At 38.4% G+C, this 21,917-nt stretch overlaps 1 protein-coding gene across 1 annotated transcript in view; it reads left to right on the top strand.

Moving 5' to 3' along the window:
* The window catches only part of LOC150085750 (AP-5 complex subunit beta-1-like), an 842,186-nt gene that overhangs the window by 597,069 nt on the left and 223,200 nt on the right, over nucleotides 1-21,917 (top strand). Inside the window, exon 18 of the mRNA XM_090374678.1 lies at nucleotides 8,934-9,001. Coding sequence (XP_090230804.1) covers nucleotides 8,934-9,001 — 68 coding nt within the window. The remainder of the gene's footprint in view (nucleotides 1-8,933; nucleotides 9,002-21,917) is intronic.

The raw sequence follows: 21,917 nt of genomic DNA, 5'->3' as shown, positions 1-21,917 counted from the left end.
AGCTCTCAGCTGCCCACATCAACGCCAGAGCTTGCACTTGATCATCACGCAACACAGTGGCATCCCCCAAGGCAGAATGCACTGGTCCCACGGGAAATAGTAGTCGTTGGTGACTTGTCAGGGAAATGGGGAACATGGTATGTAAAAAGGATAGGTGGAACAGGACTAGGGTATGTCTGCGGGACAAAGGTTGATGACATTGTAGAGCGAATATGACCTTTTAAGGGTTGTTGTACACGTTGGCACTAATGATATTAAGAGTAGAAGACTGGCAGAATTACTTAACAAGTACAGGTCACTGTTGAAAAAAAGCCATGAATTAGGGTTGAATTTGAAAGTGTCTGCAATTCTGCCCAGACACGATAGGAGAGAGTGAGAGTATATGATGAGAGCCTTGTCGATCAATTCGGCCTTAGAATGATTGTGCAAGGCTCAAGGGGTAGAATTTTTTTCAGCCTGGTCTGTACTTGTTAACAGGAGAGACTGCTTCTACAGGGATGGGATACACTTAAATAGAAGGGTGCAAGAATATTTGCTGATGCTATCGAAGCAGTGTTAGGTGGGTCAGAAAACTGCTAGCTTGGGGTGGGATTCACAGACTAAAAGATTAAAAGTAGCCGCAGGCAGAGGTGATAGATCACTTGCACTGCTTCTATTGAAATGAGCAGCAGCCTGGAAAACAAGATGCAGGGTATTTCCGAGACTGCTGGGAGTCATTGCGGTACAAGTAAACACACATGGATTGTGTTAGGGTAGCTAAGAATAGGAACAGGTGCATGTATACTTGCGTATACACGAATGCTAGTAGTTTGGTAAATAAATATGATGAATTTGAGGTATTTATCAAAAATCAAAGGCAGATATTGTTGGGATATCAAAGATGTCACACAGATATAAGGAATGCAGAACTGGAATTTGGGGAGTACAATGTGTACAGGAAGGATAGACAGGATGGGAAGGAAGGAGGGGTTATGCTATTAGTTAAGAAACACATAAAATCCAAGGAAGTGAAGCCAGTCAACTTCGCTGGACAGTGCAGTTTCGAGTCAGTTTGGTGTGACATAAGCATTGGGAGATCAAAATTGAGAGTAGGAGTGTGTTATAGGCATAATGACTCTGATGAGTATAATAAAAAACTGTACATGGAAATAGAGTGGGCCAGAAAATAATAGTCTTATAATGGGGGATTTTAATTTTCCGATATTGACTGGAATTTGTGCATTGGTCACTCACACACTAGCAAGGCTTTTGTGGATTTATTGGATGATTTGTTTTCTACATCAGTATGTTCAGGAGGCGACTAGAGGGAGTAATACTCTTGATCTGATTATCAGTAGTGATTCTTCATGAATTAAGAATCTGCAGATAAAGGAACCACTAGGTGGCAGTGATCACTGTGTGCTGAAGTGGGATTTACTGAAAGAGGTAACTACAATCAGGTGTAAAGGGAATGATTTTTGCCTTTGTAAAGGTGACTACTGTGGTCTGAGACAGTATTTAAATTCTATATGGTGTTACCAACTGATGATTTTACCAACAGCAAATTCAAAATGGGAAGCATTCAAAGAATTAATCTTGGAAGCTACTAGGCTCTCCATACCAACTAAGAAATATTGTTCAAGGTTTAGGCCTAAATGGATGTCAGAGGAATTAATGAGACGTATGGCAGAGAAGAAAAATGCATGGGATTCATATAAATTAATGGGTGACATGGGAGCATATGATAGATATAAGCTGGTTTGTAACCAAGTCATAAACAAGATTAGGCAGGCAAAGGGAGATTATGAGAAATCCTTGGCTAAGGATGCAATGAAAAACAACAAAGAGTTCTTTACCTAGGTAAACTCTAGAAGGAAAGGGATGAATCAGATTGGTCCACTGAATATTGATGGTTCAACTGTTGATGGTTCTGCTCAGGTGGATAACAAACTAAATGAGTATTTTGCATCTACATTCACACATGAGGAATTATTCAGGGAGGGGAATGCCAGAGGTTGAATTAAACTCTGGCAGTGAGCTAGATAATTTTGTAATAACTGAGAGGAAAGTGGAAGAGAAATTGTTGAAGATAAACATAAAAAAAGGCACCCGGGGGTGGATGGAATCTCTCCAGTTATATTAAAGGATGCAGCAAAGGAAGTAAGCAAACCCTTAGCCATAATTACGAAAGCTTCTTTGAACTCAGGGGAGGTACCCATGGACTGGAGATGTGAAAATGTGACCCCAATTCACAAAGAAGGATCAAAAGGCGCCACAAGTAATTATAGACCTGTTAGTTTAACTTCTGTTCCAGCAAAATTAATGGAGGCACTAGTTAAAGAAGCACTGCAGGATCATCTAGACAAGACTTATAGCTCGGACACAGCTTGGTTTTATTAAGGGAAGTCTGGCCTGACCAATTTGATTGGATACTATGATGTGGTCACAAAGGAACTGAATGCAGGATATAACTTTGATATCATATATTTGGATCTTAGGAAGGCTTTTGATACTGTTGCACATGGAAGACTGCTGAACAAATTGGAGCAGTGTTGCATTGGAAGCAAATTTCTACTTTGGATAAAGAGATGGTTGAGTGGAAGAAGACAGAGAGTGGTAATCAATGGACACTGCCCATCATGGACTAATGTTATTAGTGGAGTCTCTCAGGGTTCATTGTTGGGTCCATTGTTTTTTTTTTTTTTTGTATTTATAAATGATATAGATGATGGTATATCAAGCTTAATATCCAAGTTTGAAGACAATACAAAGGTTGGGTTGTTAAGAACACTAATGATAGTATGCTACTTCAACAGGATCTAGAAAAGTTGAGTAGATGGGCTGAGAAGTGGCAAATGAAGTTTAACATTGACATATGTAAAGTACTACATATGGGAAGCAGTAATCCCAGAATAACGTATCAACTCTGTGGTGCCACACTGACAGTGGTAGAGAATGAAAAGGACCTGGGGGTAATTGTGCAGGCAGATATGAAGTTTCTGACAGTGCAGACAGTCTGCAAGAGTAGCTCATGGTGTCTTGTCAATGATATACAGGAATGTTTCCAGCAGGGATATGGAGGTGATTATCCCCTTGTGTAAGGCAATGGTCAGGCCACACCTTGATTACTGTATACAGGTCTAGAGGCCTCATTTTAAGACGGATATAGAGCTGTCGATACAAGTACAGAGAAGAGCAACAAGATTAGTGAATGGAACAAAGGCTTAAGTTTTGCAAATTACAGTGTCTGGAGACTAGGCACCTGCGGGGGGTGATCTGATTGAGGTGTATAAAGCCTTGAATGGTTTCAGCATGCCCAATGCTGATGGGATTCTTCCTCTTGCTCAGAATAATCACCTGAGAGGGCATAAATTCAAATTGAGGAAAGACAGATGTAGCAGATATGGATAGATGTGCATAAGTTTGCCTTTAGCCAGCGAGTAGTTGGTTGGTGGAACAGACTTGCATCCTTTTTTGTGGAAGTTGATAGCCTAAATAAATTTAAGGTTGAGCTGGACGGGTATTTGGATTGAACAGAGGGGTGAAATGGGAGCGTTTTTTTTTTTTTTTTTGGCTGATGCTGCATAAGCTTGCTTTCTTGCATCATATGCCTCTACTAATGCTAACACTTTCTAAATTGGACGCATCCAAGGATGCAGCTGTAGAAGCTACTAGGTTTTTTTGTTCCAACGAAGTGATATTGTTAAATGGATGTCAGACAAACCGATGGATATTGTGACAGAGAGGATGTTGTCAACTCACAAGAGTTTAGACAACCTAAGACAGGTAATGAAATTTTCTGGTAAAGAGTGCATAGTAGGCCACAAAGACTTCTATATTTATGTAAACACTAGAAGGCAAGGCTTGAATCACACACTGCTCCACTAGATATGAATAGCTTAACTGTTGATGAATCCACTCATGATGCTCACATACTTGATAGGTATTTTCCATCTGCATTCCCACATATTTTTTGGGGATGGGTATGCCAGAAGTGTGTTAAATTCTAACAGGGAGCTGAATAGTTTTGCAATAATTTAGAGAAAAGTTGGAGAAATTGTTGAAGCTAGATGTAAAAAAGGTGTTTGTGGTGGATGATATCATCCAATTATATTAGGATGGAGATAGCAAAAAGGTGGAAAAAAACCTTTTGCCATGATTATGAGAGCACCTTGGATTCAAGGACAATCCATGTAGACTGGAGATGTGCAGATGTATTCCCATTTTGTAAAGTGGGATCAAAGGGTGACTTGATCAATTACAAACCTGTTAGCTTGACTTCTGTTACAAGGGAAAATAGTGGATTCACTAGTTAAAGAAGTAATGCAGGATCATCTAGACAGGAATGTGGAGTCTGATTTTGTAATAACTGAGAGCAAGTTGGAGGAGAAATTGTTGAGATTGAACGTAAGAAAGGCTTCTGGGGTGGATGAGATATATTCAGTTATATTGAAGGAAGTTAGCAAACCCTTAGCCGTAATTATGAAAGCTTCCTTGGACTCAACGGGAGGTTCCCATGGACTGGAGATGTGCAAATATGTCCCCAATTCACAAAGGGTGACATGAGTAATTACAGGCAGTCATCGCTTTGCACTGTAGTGCAGGACCATAAAAATGACCATGCAAAGAGATCTCAATAATCAATCAGAAAAATTACGATTATTCCATGACCTTTAAGAATTTTTATCAAAACATTAAAAACTCTCTTACTGTAGGTTATAAATGTATGAAAAAGGAAATGAAAACAGGAGCAAAACTAATATTTATTTATTACACTGTAATTTAAAACATAGAAAAATTCAGAATTAAAGTGTTTTTTTTTTTCTTTATAAAAAACTTATCAAGAATAGTTTGAGCAGTGCTTGCCTTCTTCTTCTCGTCGTTAACTTACAATACACAGCAAGCATCTTTTCTATGCCTTGGGGAATTGTCATACTCCTTTCTAAGTTTGGATCAGCTTCCAACATTTTATCCTTTGCGCTTTCAATGTCGTGAAATTTCTCTGAGAGTTCCTTTAATGTGAAGTTTTTTTGGCAGCATCACTTACTCTGGGATATCTTTATCCTTTTCCTCACAATCACTTTCCTCATTTATGTCAATAAGTTCACCTTCACTAAGTTCCTATGGCTGCATATCTGGAGTCTCTCGAACGGCGAAAGTGTCAACATTCTCATGGTCAGCTATTTCTTCTATAACTTCATTTACGTTTGATTTGAATCCTGCAAACTTATTGTTATTATGATTATTATTATTAGCTATGTGTGTGGTGCAAGGAAGCCTGAGGCTTTTGCTGCACCAGCCAAAACAAAAAAAATTTCTGAGTTACCCTGAGAAACAGAGAGAGAGAATAAACAAAAGTCAGAAGTAGAAGGGAATTATCAAGAAAGAGAAGAAAGATAATATCCAGCTGAGGACCCTGGGTGCGCCAAGCCCATACTCATCAGATGTGAGCCACATTTTCACAGTGCAGCAACTGCATGCATATTACTTGCTCTTTCTTCCTGCCATGATGCTTGAATGTTTTCAATTGCATGCTTTATGTCATATTTCTTCCAAAACTCAGCTAAATAAATTGCATAACCTCCAATTGTAGTGTCAATAGCCTGTCCGAAAGTCCGGACAGGCTATTGATGCTATTAACTCCTTGGTCCATTAGCTGGATTAATGAAGTTGTTTGGCCGTAAAAAGCAAATTTTGACATTTTCATTCAAGTCCTCAAGAGAACCAGGGTGACCTGGAGCATTATCCAACAGTGCTTTAAAAGTTAAATTATTTTGCCTATATTATCTCTCTACCACTGGACAAAAATACGATTGAAAGAAGTCTTGAAACAAAGTTATTGTAACCCATGATCTTTTATTTGCACGCCATATGACTGGAAGAGATGTTTTGTTATTATTTTTTTAATGCTCTGGGATTCTCAGACAGATAGATAAGCATAGGTTTTAATTTAAAGTCACAATATGCGTTGCCTCATAATAAAAAAGTTAATCTATCTTTAATTGCTTTATGGCCACTTTGCAATCCTAAGTCTTTCATCACATAACTTCTTGATGTGGTTGCCTTTGAAAAAAGACTTGTCTCATAAACATTAAATATTTGATGATTATCATAACCACTTGCCTTACTAATCCTTGTAATCTGGGTGCGAATTACACAGCAACATCCTTATCTGCGCTAGCAGCTTCACCAGATAGCTTAAAATTAATCAGTTTATGCCTACTTCTGAAACGATGAAACCAGCCTTTACTTGGCTGTAAAAGGTTCTTCTTCAGTCTCCATATAATTACCATTTTCTTTCAATGTGGCAACTAACTTCAACACTTTGGCCTGAATGCTAACCAAACTGATTAAGTTTTTTTTTTTTTTATTAGTCTTCAATTCAAAAAACACTTCATTTCAACCATAAACGGTTTTCTGTTCCTAGAGCAATATAAACTAAAAGATGTTGAAGTGACTTTACCTTGTGTTTTATATTCATCGGACTTTTTCAATATGGTTGGTACTGTAGCTTCATGCATGCTTAGGTCTTGTCCTATCTTCGCTTTGCTGTCGCTCTTTTCAAATTATCTAATCACATCCAATTTCACTTCCAACGTTATCACTTTTTGTTCCTTTGCTGCACTTTCATCTTTGTTGGCCCTTTCCCTCTTTTGATTATCCATTTTTGTAAAATGTCATATGGGTTTATCACTGAGAGACAAGGAGGCAATACAACTACACACGCTTTGATGTCCGTGCTTGAACTGAATAACAGATGCGCAGTGACCAATCACCGATGACCAACCCAACTTCTAAAGAATTGACGTGAATGGCCACTGATCATGATGTGCATCTCTTATTTAGTAATTTGTGGGCTGAAGAGCTAGCAGCGAAGTTTTTATTTTATTCAGTTACTCACAGTTAATATACTGTGGTAACAGAAATTTGAACCATGTTGTTGGGGGACTGGTATTATTTAACTAAACCGTGGTAACTGAAATTCATGCATATCAGAACCATGCAAAGTGAGGACTGCCTGTACAGACCTGTTAGTTTAACTTCTATTCCAGGGAAAGTAATGGAGGCACTGGTTAAAGAAGCAATGCAGGATCATCCAGACAAGACTGCAGTTATAGTTCTGAGACAGAATGGGTTGGGCAGGAGCAGCAGTGCGTAGCACACGATTCTTGATTAGACCGGGGTTCGAGCCCACCAAATACGGAGGATGCGGAAAGGTCAGGGAATGACCACTGCATATCCCCGGAGCAATATGGTTGTTGCTAATGTTGCTTAGTTGCTAATGCTCCTAAAAAAAAAAACTAAAAAAACCAAAACCAGAATGGGTTTGTTAAGGGGAAGTCTTGTCTGGCTAATTTGATTGGATACTATGATGTGGTCACAAAGTAACTGGATGTAGGGAATATCTTTAATATCATATATTTGGATCTTAGAAAGGCTTTTGATACTGTTGCACATTGAAGACTGCTGCACAAATTGGAGCAGTGTGGCATTGGAGGCAAATTGCTGCCATGGATAAAGGGATGGTTGAGGGGGAGAAGACCGAGAGTGGTAATCAATGGACAAAGCTCTTTGTGGATTAATGTTATTAGTGGAGTCTTCTTCAGTGTTCAGCCCATTGTTGTTTTCTGTGTTTGTCAATGATATTGATGAAGGTATATCAGTATTAATGTCTAAGTTTGCAGATGATACGAAAGGTGGCAGGATTGATAATGACATAAGGATAGTATGCTACTGCAACAGGATTTTGAAAAGTTGAGCAGGCTGATAGGTGGCAACTGAAATTTAACATTGACAATTGTAAAGTTCTGCATTATGGGTAGCAGTAACCCCAGAGTAACGTATCAACTGAGTGGTGCTACACTCAGGGAAGTGGAGAATGAAAAGGACCTGGGGGTTATTGTGCAGTCAGATTTGAAGTTTTCTGAGTAGTGCTAAAAGGCTACAAGAGTAGCTCATGGTGTCTTGTCAATGATACACAGGAATTTTTCTAGCAGGGATAAGGGGGTGATTGTCCCCCTTGTATAAGGCAATGGTCAACCCACACCTTGTGTACCATATGCAGGTCTGGTGGCCTCATTTTAGGAATTATGTAGAGCTGCTGGAACGAGTACAGAGAAGGACAGCGAGATTGGTGAGTGGAACAAATGGTTGATGTTACCAAGAAAGGCTTAGGTTCTGCAAATTGCAGCCTCTGGAGACTAGGCACCTGTGAGGTGATCTAATTGAGGTGTATAAGGCCTTGAATGGATTGAGCAAGCTCAATGCTAATGGGATTCTTCCTCTCGCTCAGATTACTCACCTGAGTGGTCATAAATTCAAATTGGCGAAAGACAGTTGTAGAATTGATGTGCAGAAATTTGCATTTATCCAGCAGGTGGATCATCTAGTGGTTGATATTTGGAACAAACTTCTATCTGTTGTAGTGGAGGTCAGCAAATAAGTTCAAAGCAGAACTATACAAATATTTGGAGTGAATGGATGGGTGAAATGGGAAGAGTTTTTTTTTTTTTTTTGGCTCATGCTATATAAGTTTGCTTTCTTGCATCATATGCCTCTACTAATGCTAATATATGTATATACTTTCCTCATGTATTACTTTGAAAAGAATATGTATACATTTTCAAAGGTTATTTCAAGTCTATTGAGAGAGGAGTCAGTGAACTTTGAAAGCTACGGTTGATTTTATCTCTTTTAATTTCATATATTTTAATTTTATCTGTCACTTTATTGTTTATAAATTTAAAGTCAGTGTATTTTATTTTTACAACAAATTTTATCTTGTCTTATTTTATTATTATTTTAATGAAATATTTCAAATATAATTCAGTAACACTTTAAGGTATGTTACAAGTGCTCAGAAATCTAGTACCATAATTTAATTTATGTTAATATAAGAATTTAACTTAATTAACTTTGATTTATTTTTATTCATTTATATATATTTATTCCAGAGTAGTGCCAAAGTCAAAAAGTTTTTGCTTTATTGAAGAAACTACTGGTTCCTTTAAATGCAACTTAGGTGAGAAATTTTTAAAGTTCATTTAAAAAAATAGTTTCAACTACAGTAAACATTCCTGAGAAATTCCGCGAATACTGAGTTATGGCTCCCATAGTAATAAAGGGGTTCCGTTCCAAAGTATGAAATATATAAGAAAAACTAGTCCCAAATTTTGTCTATGTATGTATTATATGTACCTTCATAATATGACTATGTACACAGACAGTACATAGTGAAAAATCGAAATGAAAATAAGAAACAATTTAATATTAAATGTAATATTTATTAGAAATTTCAAACCAGCGCCTTTGCTAGCTAAAATACTTATCCCGCCAGTGCTATCAAGTTTCGTTAAAGTGTTGATAAAGGAGTTTTTCCTTTTCACGAATGATGAGTGAACTTAACGGAATTTTATTTTGAATTCGGTCTTCTATCCACAGATTTAAAGCTTTTTCCATTTTTTCTAATTTAACATCACAAGTTACAGAGCAAATTTTTGAAGCAATTAGCGCGTTTTCACGGACACTACGGCGGATTTTTTCTTCCGATTTCTTGATTGATCGTACCGTTGACTCATTTATTTTATAATGTTTTGCCACTGAGGAGACATTTTCACCATTAGAAATTTTATCTAATAACTCAATTTTATTCAAAAAAATAAATAAATAAAATAAATAACTAAATAATAATAATTAATAAAAAAAAAGGAAATTAAACCTATCATCCTATGCGCTTCCCTTACCCGAAAGTACTATCCAGATGACCTTTGAATTTCCCCAAACTGTCGGCCTCTACCACCCATGAAGGCAACTTATTCCAGTAATTTATAACTCGCTGGCTAAAATAAAACTTCCTGCAGTCCAACCTAAACATTTCCCCCCATAACTTGAATTTATGTCCCCTAGTTCTAGCATCATTTATAAATTTTGAAAATTTCGTCCTCATTCATTTTACTGATGCCTCTCAGAGCCTTAAACACCTCAATCAAATCTCCTCTAAGGTGTCTAGTTTCCAAACTCTGCAACCCACATATTCGAAGTCTTTCTTCATAAGGATGCCCTTTTGCCGATCTCACCAGGCAAGTTACCCATCTTTGCACCCTTTCAAGAAGCTCGATGTCTTTCTTTAGGTGCGGTCTCCATACTTGAACACAGTATTCCAAGTGTGGTCTAACATAAGCCTTATATAATGGGATTATCACGTCCCTATCTCTACTTGCAAAAGTTCGATAGATCATCGATAGGACACCATGGGCCTTCTTTGCAACCTGTTTACAATGCTCAGAGAATTTCATGTCTGACCGTATCATAATACCCAAGTCCCTTTCCTCCAGTACTGGGTTTAGTTGAACTCCACCAAGTGAATAAGTTTTTTTGGGATTACTGTTTCCCAGGTGTAATACTTTGTTGGATTAAAGCATAGCTGCCATTTTTCTGACCATTCCTGAAGTCTATCTAGGTCTCTCTGAAGAAGCTCAGCTTGACAGTGATCATTAACTACTCTACCAATTTTAACAGCATCTGCAAATTTAGACATCACGCCCTCTATCCCTTCATCAATGTCGTTTATGAAAATTAAAAACAACAGTGGTCCTAATACTGATCCTTGGGGAATCCCACTTCTTACATCAACCCAATCTGAGGAACAGCCATTTATCACAACCCTCTGCCTCCTGCCCTGAAGCCATCCTTCTATCCATCTAAGGATTTTCCCAGTGATTCCAACCTGTTCCAGCTTATAAAGCAACCGCTCATATGGGACTGAGTCAAAAGCTTTGCTGAAATCTAAATAAACAATGTCGAAATTATTCCCTAAATCCAGCTCGTGAGTGACCCTTTCGAAATAGCGAACCAGATTTGTTAAACATGATTTTCCCTTTACAAAACCATGCTGAGTATCCTTGAGAATTTCAATTCGATCCAAATGATCCTGAATTCCACCCTTGATCATTGTCTCCATGATTTTCCCTACTACTGAAGTCAGACTGACAGGTTGATAATTTCCAACTTCACTTTTAGAGCCACCCTTATGTATGGGAGATACATTTGCACTTTTCCAATCCAAGGGAATCTCCCCAGAGTCTAGTGATGCTCGCATAATTAGCCTCAATGGTTCAATGCACTCGCTTGCCGTCTCCCTTAAGATTATAGGATATATTCCATCAACTCCAGGAGCCTTACTGGTCTGTAGGCTCGAAAGTTTTTTCATTAAATAATCTTGCGAAATTTCAATAACATTAATTACATATTTTTTAACTTCGCTCCCACAATATCCCATTGCCACAAAAGGCTTTTCATTTGTAAATATCGATGCAAAATAACTGTTGAGTTCATCTGCAACGGCAGCTGGTGTATTTATTACTATCCCCTTTCCCTTATGTAAAGGTCCGATCTGGTTTGTCCTGCTCTTCTTGGCATTTATATATGTGAAGAATTCTTTATCCCCCCTCTTTGCTCTGTTTGCTAGTGATTTCTCATAAACTGCCTTTGCCTGTCGAACCTTTTCTGTGGCTCTATTACAGATCACCTTGTAGCTGTTATAGGCTTCAGTACTTTTTATTGTTCTGTAACCTTTCCATGCCACCTTTTTCTGCTCAAGTAATGTGGCTACTTCACTATTCATCCAACTTGGAACCCTTCTCGTGGAGTATTTTTTTAATGGTATATACGCATTCAAGGCATCTGTGATTAATGTTTTAAAAGCGTACCACAGTTCAATTGTATTCATTCTCTGCGCGATGTCTACCTAGTTAATAGAGGCCATGTAGTACCTTAAGGCATCGTAATTTCCTTTTCTGAAATTAAAACCCATTCCTTTGCCTTTTACTTCTGCTACCTCTCTCGTCATCATGCACCGTAGAACTCCGTGATCACTTCCTGCTACTGGTTCCTCTACTGTCAGCCCTGTTATGTCATCTGATTCATGTGTGATGATGAGGTCTAGGATATTCTTTTCTCTAGTATTTTCCCTGACATGTTAATATAAATAACAGTCATCTAGTTGATTTAAAAATTTTGTTCCCCATGTCTAGTTTCCTTCCCATTTACTCCAATCAATTAGAGGCAAATTGAAATCACCCATAATAAGGCATTGACGCTTACTTCCCCATTCCATTTGCATGTAGAGGCTTTTGTCATAATCATCACAATCACCTGGTCTGTAAAATACTCCTACTCGCATTATACCTTTGTTTCCACTCTATCACACCATACAGACTCTATACTAGCATGTGAAATGTCTGAATCCGGGAAAGCTATCATCGCACTCAGGCTGCTTCTGATAAGAAGCATTACCCCACCACCCCTTCTATCTACTCTATCCTTCCTAAATACATTATACAAGCCGTACTGGAACTCATCATCCCCAATTTCCGGGTGGCACCACGTCTCTGTAAGCCCTATTATGTCCGCGTTACTTGTTTTAACCAGCAGTTCGAATTCGCTCATTTTATTGACGACACTTCTAACATTACTATATAAACAATTAAGACTTACTGTTCTTGTATATTTAACTACCCTAACACAACCATTGAAGATTTTCAGGCTCGCTTCCCTGGCATTAGCTACCCGCTCACTTGAAACGTTTCTGCCCCCAGAACATCTAGATAATATGGGCAGTTGGTGTAACAGATAAGAACTCTTGAGGTATGTGCATGAGTTATTTTGACCAATATTATCAGATAAACGCATGTCAGTATTACCCACATCCCCCCCCTAACTAGTAGTTTCCCTGAACCTTTAAGGTATCCTCAGTAATACTGGCAAAAATTTTTGCACCACCTTTGTTTAAATGTATCCCGTCTCTACAAAACAAATTTCTTCTACCTACAAGTGTGGGCCATGCTGATAGAAATTTCCCCCTAAAGCCTTGCAGAGTCCTTCAAGTCTTGAGTTACTCCACAAGGCTTTTAACGTATAATCCCTCCTATCGTGTCTGGGCAGAATTGCAGACACATAGACATTGTGGCCTAGCTCGCGGCATTTCCACAGCATGGTCCTGTGTTTTTCCAACAAATCGTCAGGTCGGGTACGTTTAATGTCATTAGTCCCCACATGAATAATAATATTCTCTTTACCCCCCTTAAAATCTGGCACAATGGTGATGACATCATTAATAGTTGCTCCCGGCAGACATACCCTGGTTCTGCTCCACCTATCCTTATTACAAAAAATATTCCCCGTTTCCCTGACAATGGAGTCTCCTAATAAAACAATGTCCTTTTTAACCAGAGTAGTTTACACTTGGTTTTTCTGTTTTGAGGCCTGAATCGGATGTTCATCATGTTGTTTAATTATGTTATTTAAATCATGTTGTTTTAAGTATTATGTTGTTTAAATGAAAGTTGTAGTGTATAAGTTTTTTTAAATTTTATAATATTTATTGCTTTTTTGAAATGATGATAGATTAAATCTGCTGGGAAATTTTTGCATAGCAATTTATTATGGAGTAATTTGATGTTGTTAGAAAAGAGACTATAGCTATTGCATATTGTGGCATTTCTGATGTATTGTGAGAGTATTATGTTTACATGAACCTTTTTTAGAAATGTTAGAGTGTCAATGGGTAAGACTGACGACATTGAAGCTAAATGCATCTCTTTTATTATATATGTTGATTGTGGTATGAGGGCTGTTGATTTTTATATCTAGGTCTAAGTAATTGGCTGAAAGGTCATTATCATTTATTTTTATGTTAAATCTTAATTTCATTTTATTTCAGATAATCCGATTTTACCATGCATGTGTTCCCAATTTTTCCATGATCTCTACACCTGACAGTTCAGCACCTCAACCTAATACACTGATAATAATATATTTGTCTATATTTCATTATGGTTGCCGGTTTTTTTCTGCGATATCTAGTAGTACCCCGGATCCATAACCCAGTTTAATATTTTTAATTTTAATTTTTTAATACCTTTTCTTGTTTGCTAACACTTTCAGTAATTTCATTATATCTTATTTTTATCAATATGATATATATATATATATCATATTGATATATATATATATATATATATATAGTGATAACAAAAAAAGTGAGGGAGAGAGAGAGAGAAGATAACTAATAAAATATGCCTAATAGACTACTAGACTAGTGTAATAACTACCTCCCCATTTTCCTACCTTCTTATTTCTACTTTCTTGATATTCTACTCAACGCACGCACACACATGTGAATCTCTTCACACGCAACACCATGATCACACAAAAAAGTGCACAGACTAAAACTTAACAATACTGCATTGAACTACATTTAATCTATTAATTTATTTTTTCCATACAATTTGTATTTAAAAAGAGAAATAATAATTGCTGGATTTCTATTTGTCAAATTATAATAAAATTTATAATGATGTGATAAATACATTTAAAATTTCATCAAAATCTATCCACTGGGAGTCCGTCTGTTACATGTGAATGGATGGACAAACAGATAAACATGGTGAAGACAATAGGCACATATGCATATATATATGAGCCAACACATCATGACTATCCCTGTGTAAGTGAATGGACACATCCCACAGCACCTAGGAGTGATATCACCCACTGGTACAGCATATACTGTATAGTGAGGACATGGCAGTACCTGTTAGTTTTTTGGTACAAAGGCCATGAAATGAGGAAAGGCAAGGGCCTGACAGAGTTTGAATGGGAAATGATTTGAGACACTAGAAAAGTGGGGACCCAGTATCTCAGCAACTGCAGGTATTGTCAACTGTTCAAGGGCTACGATAATGAAGGTATGGCAGGAATGGCCTGGGGGGGGGGGGGCAAAGACGTGATAAAATATATAGTTATATTATATCGCTTTTCCCCTTTTCTTGTATGATAGTATATTTTTATTATACTCATTTTTATTTATTAATTTATTTTAATAAATTTCGCTTATTTATCTGTTCATCAGTCGAAGAAGTATTATTTCAATAAGATCCCTCATTCCCACTGAACTTGCCATCACTTCCAGATCCTACCTCAGCATCCACCAGTTACTACCAGATCATACCTCAGTTTTGGACCAAGTTTTGTCATATATGGTGACTGTGTATCCAACGAGACAATACGTCATGTCACAAGACTCACAGTGTGCAGAAATGGTTTAAAGAGCACATCCGAGAATTTTGTGCTGCCATGGCTCCCACATTTCAACATCAATACCATCATGCATTTGTGGGATGCGATGGAACACAGCATTTACTGATCTGTGCCAGTGCCTTGCTCTGGGATGTCTTTCTGTCCAGCTGCTCCCAGATACCCGAGGACATTTGCTGTCTCATGAAGTAAATACCATGCCAGGTGCAAACAGTTATGGAGAAAGGCAGCTCAACATGCTATTAGTTAGCTGGTCGTAATGTTTTGGCTCATGAATCCGAATCTGGGAAGATTTAAATAGTTGTCACACACTATGAGGTAACAATCACATAGATTAAAGAGGGAAATAAATTGTGTGGTTCTTAGATGGTAACAACCTTCTTGTTTTGAATAACACATTATTGATGTATTTTCCCGATCCATCTGGAACAAACACTGCAATAGAATTAACTATCTGTTAGTAGCCTACTTTTTTGTGCAGAATGTGCAGATTTTGTGCTGCCATGGCTCCCACATTTCAACATCAATACCATCATACATATGTGGGATGCGATGGAACACAGCATTTACTGATCTGTGCCAGTGCCTTGCTCTGGGATTGTGAATTGGAGTATCATCGGTTTGGCTGAAACAAGAAGAAGAAATAAATCACTTATAAGTTTATCAAGTGGAAATCTGCTGTACACCAATGGAAACAGTGAAAGGAGTGAAGGTGGAGTTGGGTTTCTGGTCCATAAAGATTTTAAAAACAACATTTTGGAATTCAAAAGTACATCACCAAGGGTGTCAAGACTAATACTCAAAATTTCTAAGAGGTACAAGCTAAAGATTATAATTATTTATGCACCAACGTCGAGCCATGATGATGAAGAGGTTGAAGAAATGTACACCGAAATTGAGAGTCTTCTAGATGAGCAGAAAACCCACTACACTATTATTATGGGGGACTTCAATGCTAAGGTTGGAAAAAGGCAAAACAGCACAGAAAGAGGAACTATAGGAAATTTTGGAATTGGTGAAAGAAATAAAAGAGGTGAAAGACTTGTGGAAGTTGCAGAATCTCAAGGACTGTCAGTAATCAACACTTTTTTCAAGAAAAGTGTGAACAGAAAGTGGATATGGAAGAGTCCAAATGGATTAACAACTAATGAAATCGACTTCATCCGCACTATCAGAAGATATATCATGAATGATGTTACCTTCCTGAACAAGGTAAATGTTGGAAGTGATCACAGAATGGTAAGATACACACTTGATATAGATGTAAGAAAAGAAAGGGGAAAAAAATGACTCGAGTAAATAATACAAAGGTCTTTGAGATAACAGAAGAGGAGAAAAAGCAGTATATACTGGAACTTAAGAACAAGTTTGAGCTTCTGCAGACTGCCCAGGACCAAGATATCGACGAGGAATATTACAACGTTCTGGAAGTAATAAAGCCCAAGAAACCTATAGGGAAACAGAAATCCAAAGAAGAAAAAATTAGTCAAGAAACACTTGTCATGATGAACCGAAGACGACAAATGAAGAGCAAGGAAAACACTGACAGGGAGAAAATTGAGTATACTGAGTTATGCAAAGCCATTACAAAGAGACTCAGAGAGGACATAAGAAGATTTAACACAAGAAAAGTAGAACAAGCATTAAGGGAAAACAAAGGATTTAAATCAGCAGCCATGAGCAGTAATACAGAAAGACAAATGATACTGAAACTGAAGAATAGCGATGGTGTCCTTATAAACAGCAGAGAAGGCATAATTCAAATAGCAGAAGACTACTATAGAGAATTATACAAGGAGCGAGGGAATGATGCCAGCAGTGAGGAAGATGGATTGCAAAGTAGCAACACATACGACATACCCGATATTCTTCCTGATGAGGTAGAACATGTATTGAAGAAAATGAAGGATCGGAAAGCCCCGGGGGAAGATGAAGTTACTGTAGAGTTGTTAAAATTGGGAGGAAGAGACATAACACAAAAACTGGCAAGGCTCTTCACAAAGTGCATTAGAAAAGGTGTGATGCCTAAGCAGTGGAATAATGCAATCATAGTTTTGCTGCATAAGAAAGGAGATAAATCAGAAATTGGAAATTATAGACCAATTAGCTTGTTATCCCACATCTACAAGTTGTTCACAAGGGTCATTACTAACAGATTAGAAAGAATACTTGATGAGAATCAACCGAAAGAGCAAGCTGGCTTTAGGACAGGATTCTCAACTATGGATCACCTTCATGTAATGTCACAGCTAATGGAGAAAGCAGATGAATATAAAACACCATTATGCCTGGCATTTGTGGATTATGAAAAGGCATTTGACTCCATACAGCATAAGGCAATGTTTCGGGCACTGGAAAGACAAGGCATAGATACTCCATATATTATGATTTTGAAGAAAATGTATGAGAGTGCTACCTCCTTTATTAGACTAGACAAAGACAGTAGGAAATTTAAAATTGAGAAAGGAGTTCGACAAGGAGACACAATATCTCCGAAGCTGTTTACTGCTGCCCTTGAGGAAGCTTTCAGAAGATTAGACTGGTCGCAGAAAGGAGTCAATGTGAACGGAGAGTACCTAAACCGTTTACGATTTGCAGATGACATTGTGGTCATAAGCCACTACCCCAAAGAATTAGAGGAAAATCTTAATCAGTAATGCACAGTTAGTAAGGATTTTGGACTAAAGATGAATATGGCTAAAACAAAAGTAATGATGAACAAGTATGCCACGTAAAGGGAAATAATGATTGAAGGAGCAGTAATTGAAAAGGTGGAGTCATATACTTATCTGGGACAAGTTATTAGCTGTAATAATGATAAATGGCTGGAAGTCAAGAGAAGAATAAATTTTGGATGGATAGCATTCAGGAAATATAGTCACATACTGAAGAGCATTATCCCAGTTTGTCTGAAACGTAAAATAATGAATCAATGTATACTCCCAACCATGACTTATGGAAGTGAAACTTGGGCACTCACCAAAAGAATGGAAGAGAAGCTGAGAACTACACAGCGAAGAATGGAATAAATTATATTGGGAATCAGACTGTTAGATAAGAAGAGAAACACATGGATTAGGCAGCAAACTCAAGTAAAGGACATTCTTATCAAAACTAAAGAACTAAAATGGTCATGGGCAGGACACATAGCTCGAAGACATGATGACAGATGGACTAAGAAAATAACAGAATGGTACCCAAGAGGAGCTAGAAGAAAACCTGGAAGACAAATTTGGAGATGGATAGATGAAATTCATGAGTTTTTGGGTAGTAAATGGATGGCCAGTGCTCAAAACAGAAGGAACTAGAAAGTTGCTGGAGAGGCCTTCATCCTGTAGTGGATTGAAAATGGCTGATGATGATGATAGTAGCCTACTCTAAAATGGAAGATTGCCAATGATCCACTATACAATGACCATATTTCTATAATAATTGAATTATTCAGTAAATGCTTCTATCAACTAGTAGAATTCTGTGATGCCTCATTGAGACAGATTGGCAAACATAAAAAATTAGCTACACCTGATCCATAAATAATCCAACAGTACTCAACTAATGAAGTGGTTGAGTATGTTGAAAAAAGATATTTATACAGCAGAAAAGGCCATACCAAAATCCTCCTCAGAACTTAACAGGAGCTCAAAATTCTGGTGGAGTACTGAATACCTGCAGGTAAAAACAACAAAATAAATCTTGGAATAGAAAAACCTTTTGCTACAATCTAACAATGGCTAAACTTATTCAATACAGACTCATTCGAGCAAGAGAATGAGTTTGCATTGACAGTGGAGTGGACTCAATTCACTTGAGTCCACTTCACTTTAATCATAGATCAAGTTAACCCTATGCATAAAATTTGGAAAACAATCAGGAAAATGAGTGGTGAATATCACACTTCTCCTCTGCCTAATGAAAAAGACAGAGCACTGCTGATTGTACATAGATTGCCAATGCCTTGGGTAAGACTTTTGCCAAAACATTAGCAACAGAATGTTACACATCTGCCTTCCAAAGATCCAAAGCAATTCAGGAAACCAAAATTTAAACTTTTCCGAGAGAAGACATGAACAATACAACTTACCCTTTGCTATCCATGAACTGTGTAGAGCACTTTCGACATCTTCACACAATTCTGTAGGACCTGATAATGTTTGTTATTTAATGATACAAGAATGCAAAAGCACAAAATCATGACACTCGTAACTCAGTCTGTTCTACAGGCTACTTAAGAAGTTACATTCCTCAAATAATGATATATGCTATAGGCCTTGCCTTCTTCAAACTGTATAAAGATTCAACGAACCCTAATTACTATCAACTTATCACATTGACTAGTTGCAAAATTCTTAGAAAGATGGTAAATTGTCGACTGAAATGGTAACTTAAAAATTTCAACCCTTTTCAATATGCGCAAGTTGATATTTAACAAAATAGATCAACACCGGATGTATTGAAAAGAATGGAGAACGTCATCTAGAATGCATTCCTTAGATCAGAACATCATGTAATGGTTAGCTTTGACATCAGTAAGGCATATGATCCAAAGAATACATTGTGTTGCAGAGTATTTCATACTTCATATTGTATGGCCCCTCAACGTGGGCACCTGTACGTGGTGAGGGGACCTCCCAGTGATGCTGCTGGTTTTCCAGATTAGCATCACTGGGATCCAACGCCCATACCTTGGTTCCAGGGTTACACCATTGAAATCTGGCGTGTGCAGCCGTGCGCCGCGACCCGTGGAAGCGGAAAGGGGGATCCTGGTGGTTGAGGGGCCCAGCCTTAATACACCACTTTGGCCCCTGCTTCGACGAGACGGGTGGTCCCGGACCGGCTCGACTGGGATCAATCGGCGGGTGGTTCTATACTGCTAGGGTCAACTGCGTTCCAATAAGTCTCCCTCCCTTTGGTCCTGGGACGGGATAAAGACTTATTGGTAACGTGGGTATGGTGCTCTAAGCGAACTCGGCGTCCCATTCGTGTACGCAGTACCTGCTAGTTCACGAGTGGGCGTCCCCTCGTTGGGCTCGGTGGTGGGTGAGGTACTTAGGCATCAGACATTTTCTCTTTACTCTTATGAGTAATTTAAATCTTTCAAACCCCTCTGGGGCCTCTACGAGGTCCCTACCTGAAACTGATGAAGATAATATAACATCAAAAAAGAAACACCGAACAGAAGCTGCACCACCTCCTGTACCTCGATTCCTTATCATACATTCTACCGGCGAAAAAGAAATAGGTAAAATGTCGCCCTTCTTCATTCAGAAGGGTCTTGAACGGCTAGCAGGGTCCCCGAAGTCGGTAAAACGACTTAGATCGGGTGACCTTTTAGTTGAAACTTCCTCAGTGCGACATTCAGAATTGCTCCTCCAAGCAACATCTCTTGGGGGAATTCCAATTAAGATATCACCACACGGGACATTGAATACATCGCGTGGCGTAATTGCCGAGTGGGATCTCCTTGAAACATCTGAAGAGGAGATATGCACTGAACTGAGAGATCAAGGAGTTACAGCCGTTAAGAGGATATTTATGCGTAAGGAGGGAAAACTAGTTCCAACTAGGGTTCTGATCCTTACATTTAACACACCTAAACCGCCTACTTCCATCAAGGCTGGTTATTTGAACTGTCCTGTAAGGCTGTATATTCCAAACCCGTTGCGTTGTTTCAAATGCCAAAAATATGGCCACTCTCAGATGTCATGTCGTGGATCACCTGCTTGTGCCCGCTGTGGAGCAAAAGAACATGACACAAAGGAATGTTCTGCCTCGAAACCAGCATGCTTGAATTGTGGCGGTGAATACCCTGCATATTCAAGAGCATGCCAAAGATGGAAAGACGAAAAACAAATTCAAAAAATCAAGACGGAACAGAACATCCCATATGTGGAAGCGAAGAAACAGGTAACACCAGTAAACAGTGGAAAATCTTATGCACAAGCAGTTTTGAGGAAGGTTTCAATTTCGACGCAAACTGATATTTCAATATCGCCACGTGATTCTTTTGCACCCCAAGCTAGATACTTGTTGACACAAGCACAGCAAGATAAAGCAGTCACTACTCCCATTTCAATACCACCCAAGGAAGTAGCACCTAAAGGAAAATCACCTCCAACTAAAACCCCGCCTGTTATTAGTGAGGTACAGGAGGAAATGGAGGTAAATGAAGAAGCTGAAAGTGCGGAAGAATCTATTCTGGATCTTCATCCAGAGGAAGAAATGGATATTGGGCGCCCTCAATTTCCCAAAGGCAGAATAAAACCCAAAGCGGGCCAATCAAAACCCGCATCACTTCGGAAGCCAGTCAGCGGATCCACTAATTCCAAGTAATAATAGCTAAATTACTGCAATGGAATTGTTGTGGATTACGACGAAATATGGAGGATGTCAAAATGTTAATGCGCAAATACGAACCTTTTTGCTTGCAGGAAACGTACCTAAAGGCAAATGATGACCCAATCTTGCGAAATCTTACTGTTGTTCGTAAAGACAGAAACGGGGATGGCCCGGCCCATGGAGGAGTCGCAATCCTTGTGGGCAACCATACCCCTTTCTCACAAGTTCAATTGAACACTAACTTAGAAGCAGTAGCCATTCGTTTAGCAATAGGGTCTTTACTTACAATATGTTCTATATATTTGCCTCCTGGGACACACATTTCCCAGGTAGATCTCGACGATCTTATTACGCAATTGCCCTCTCCTTTTTGCCTTCTTGGAGACTTTAATGGACATAGTACTCTGTGAGGTAGTGCAGAAACTAATGAACGAGGTCGTATTGTTGAACGTTTTCTCGACAATAACGGCCTTTCGTTACTAAATATGGGAATAAACACCTATTTC

The sequence above is a fragment of the Mastigoproctus giganteus genome, chromosome 5 (genome assembly GCF_048544385.1).
Source record: "Mastigoproctus giganteus isolate SK-2022 chromosome 5, ASM4854438v1, whole genome shotgun sequence".
Lineage (NCBI taxonomy): Eukaryota > Metazoa > Arthropoda > Arachnida > Uropygi > Thelyphonidae > Mastigoproctus > Mastigoproctus giganteus.
The sequence above is the reverse complement of the archived record's forward strand: the minus strand, read 5'-3'. Positions and strand labels throughout refer to the sequence as shown.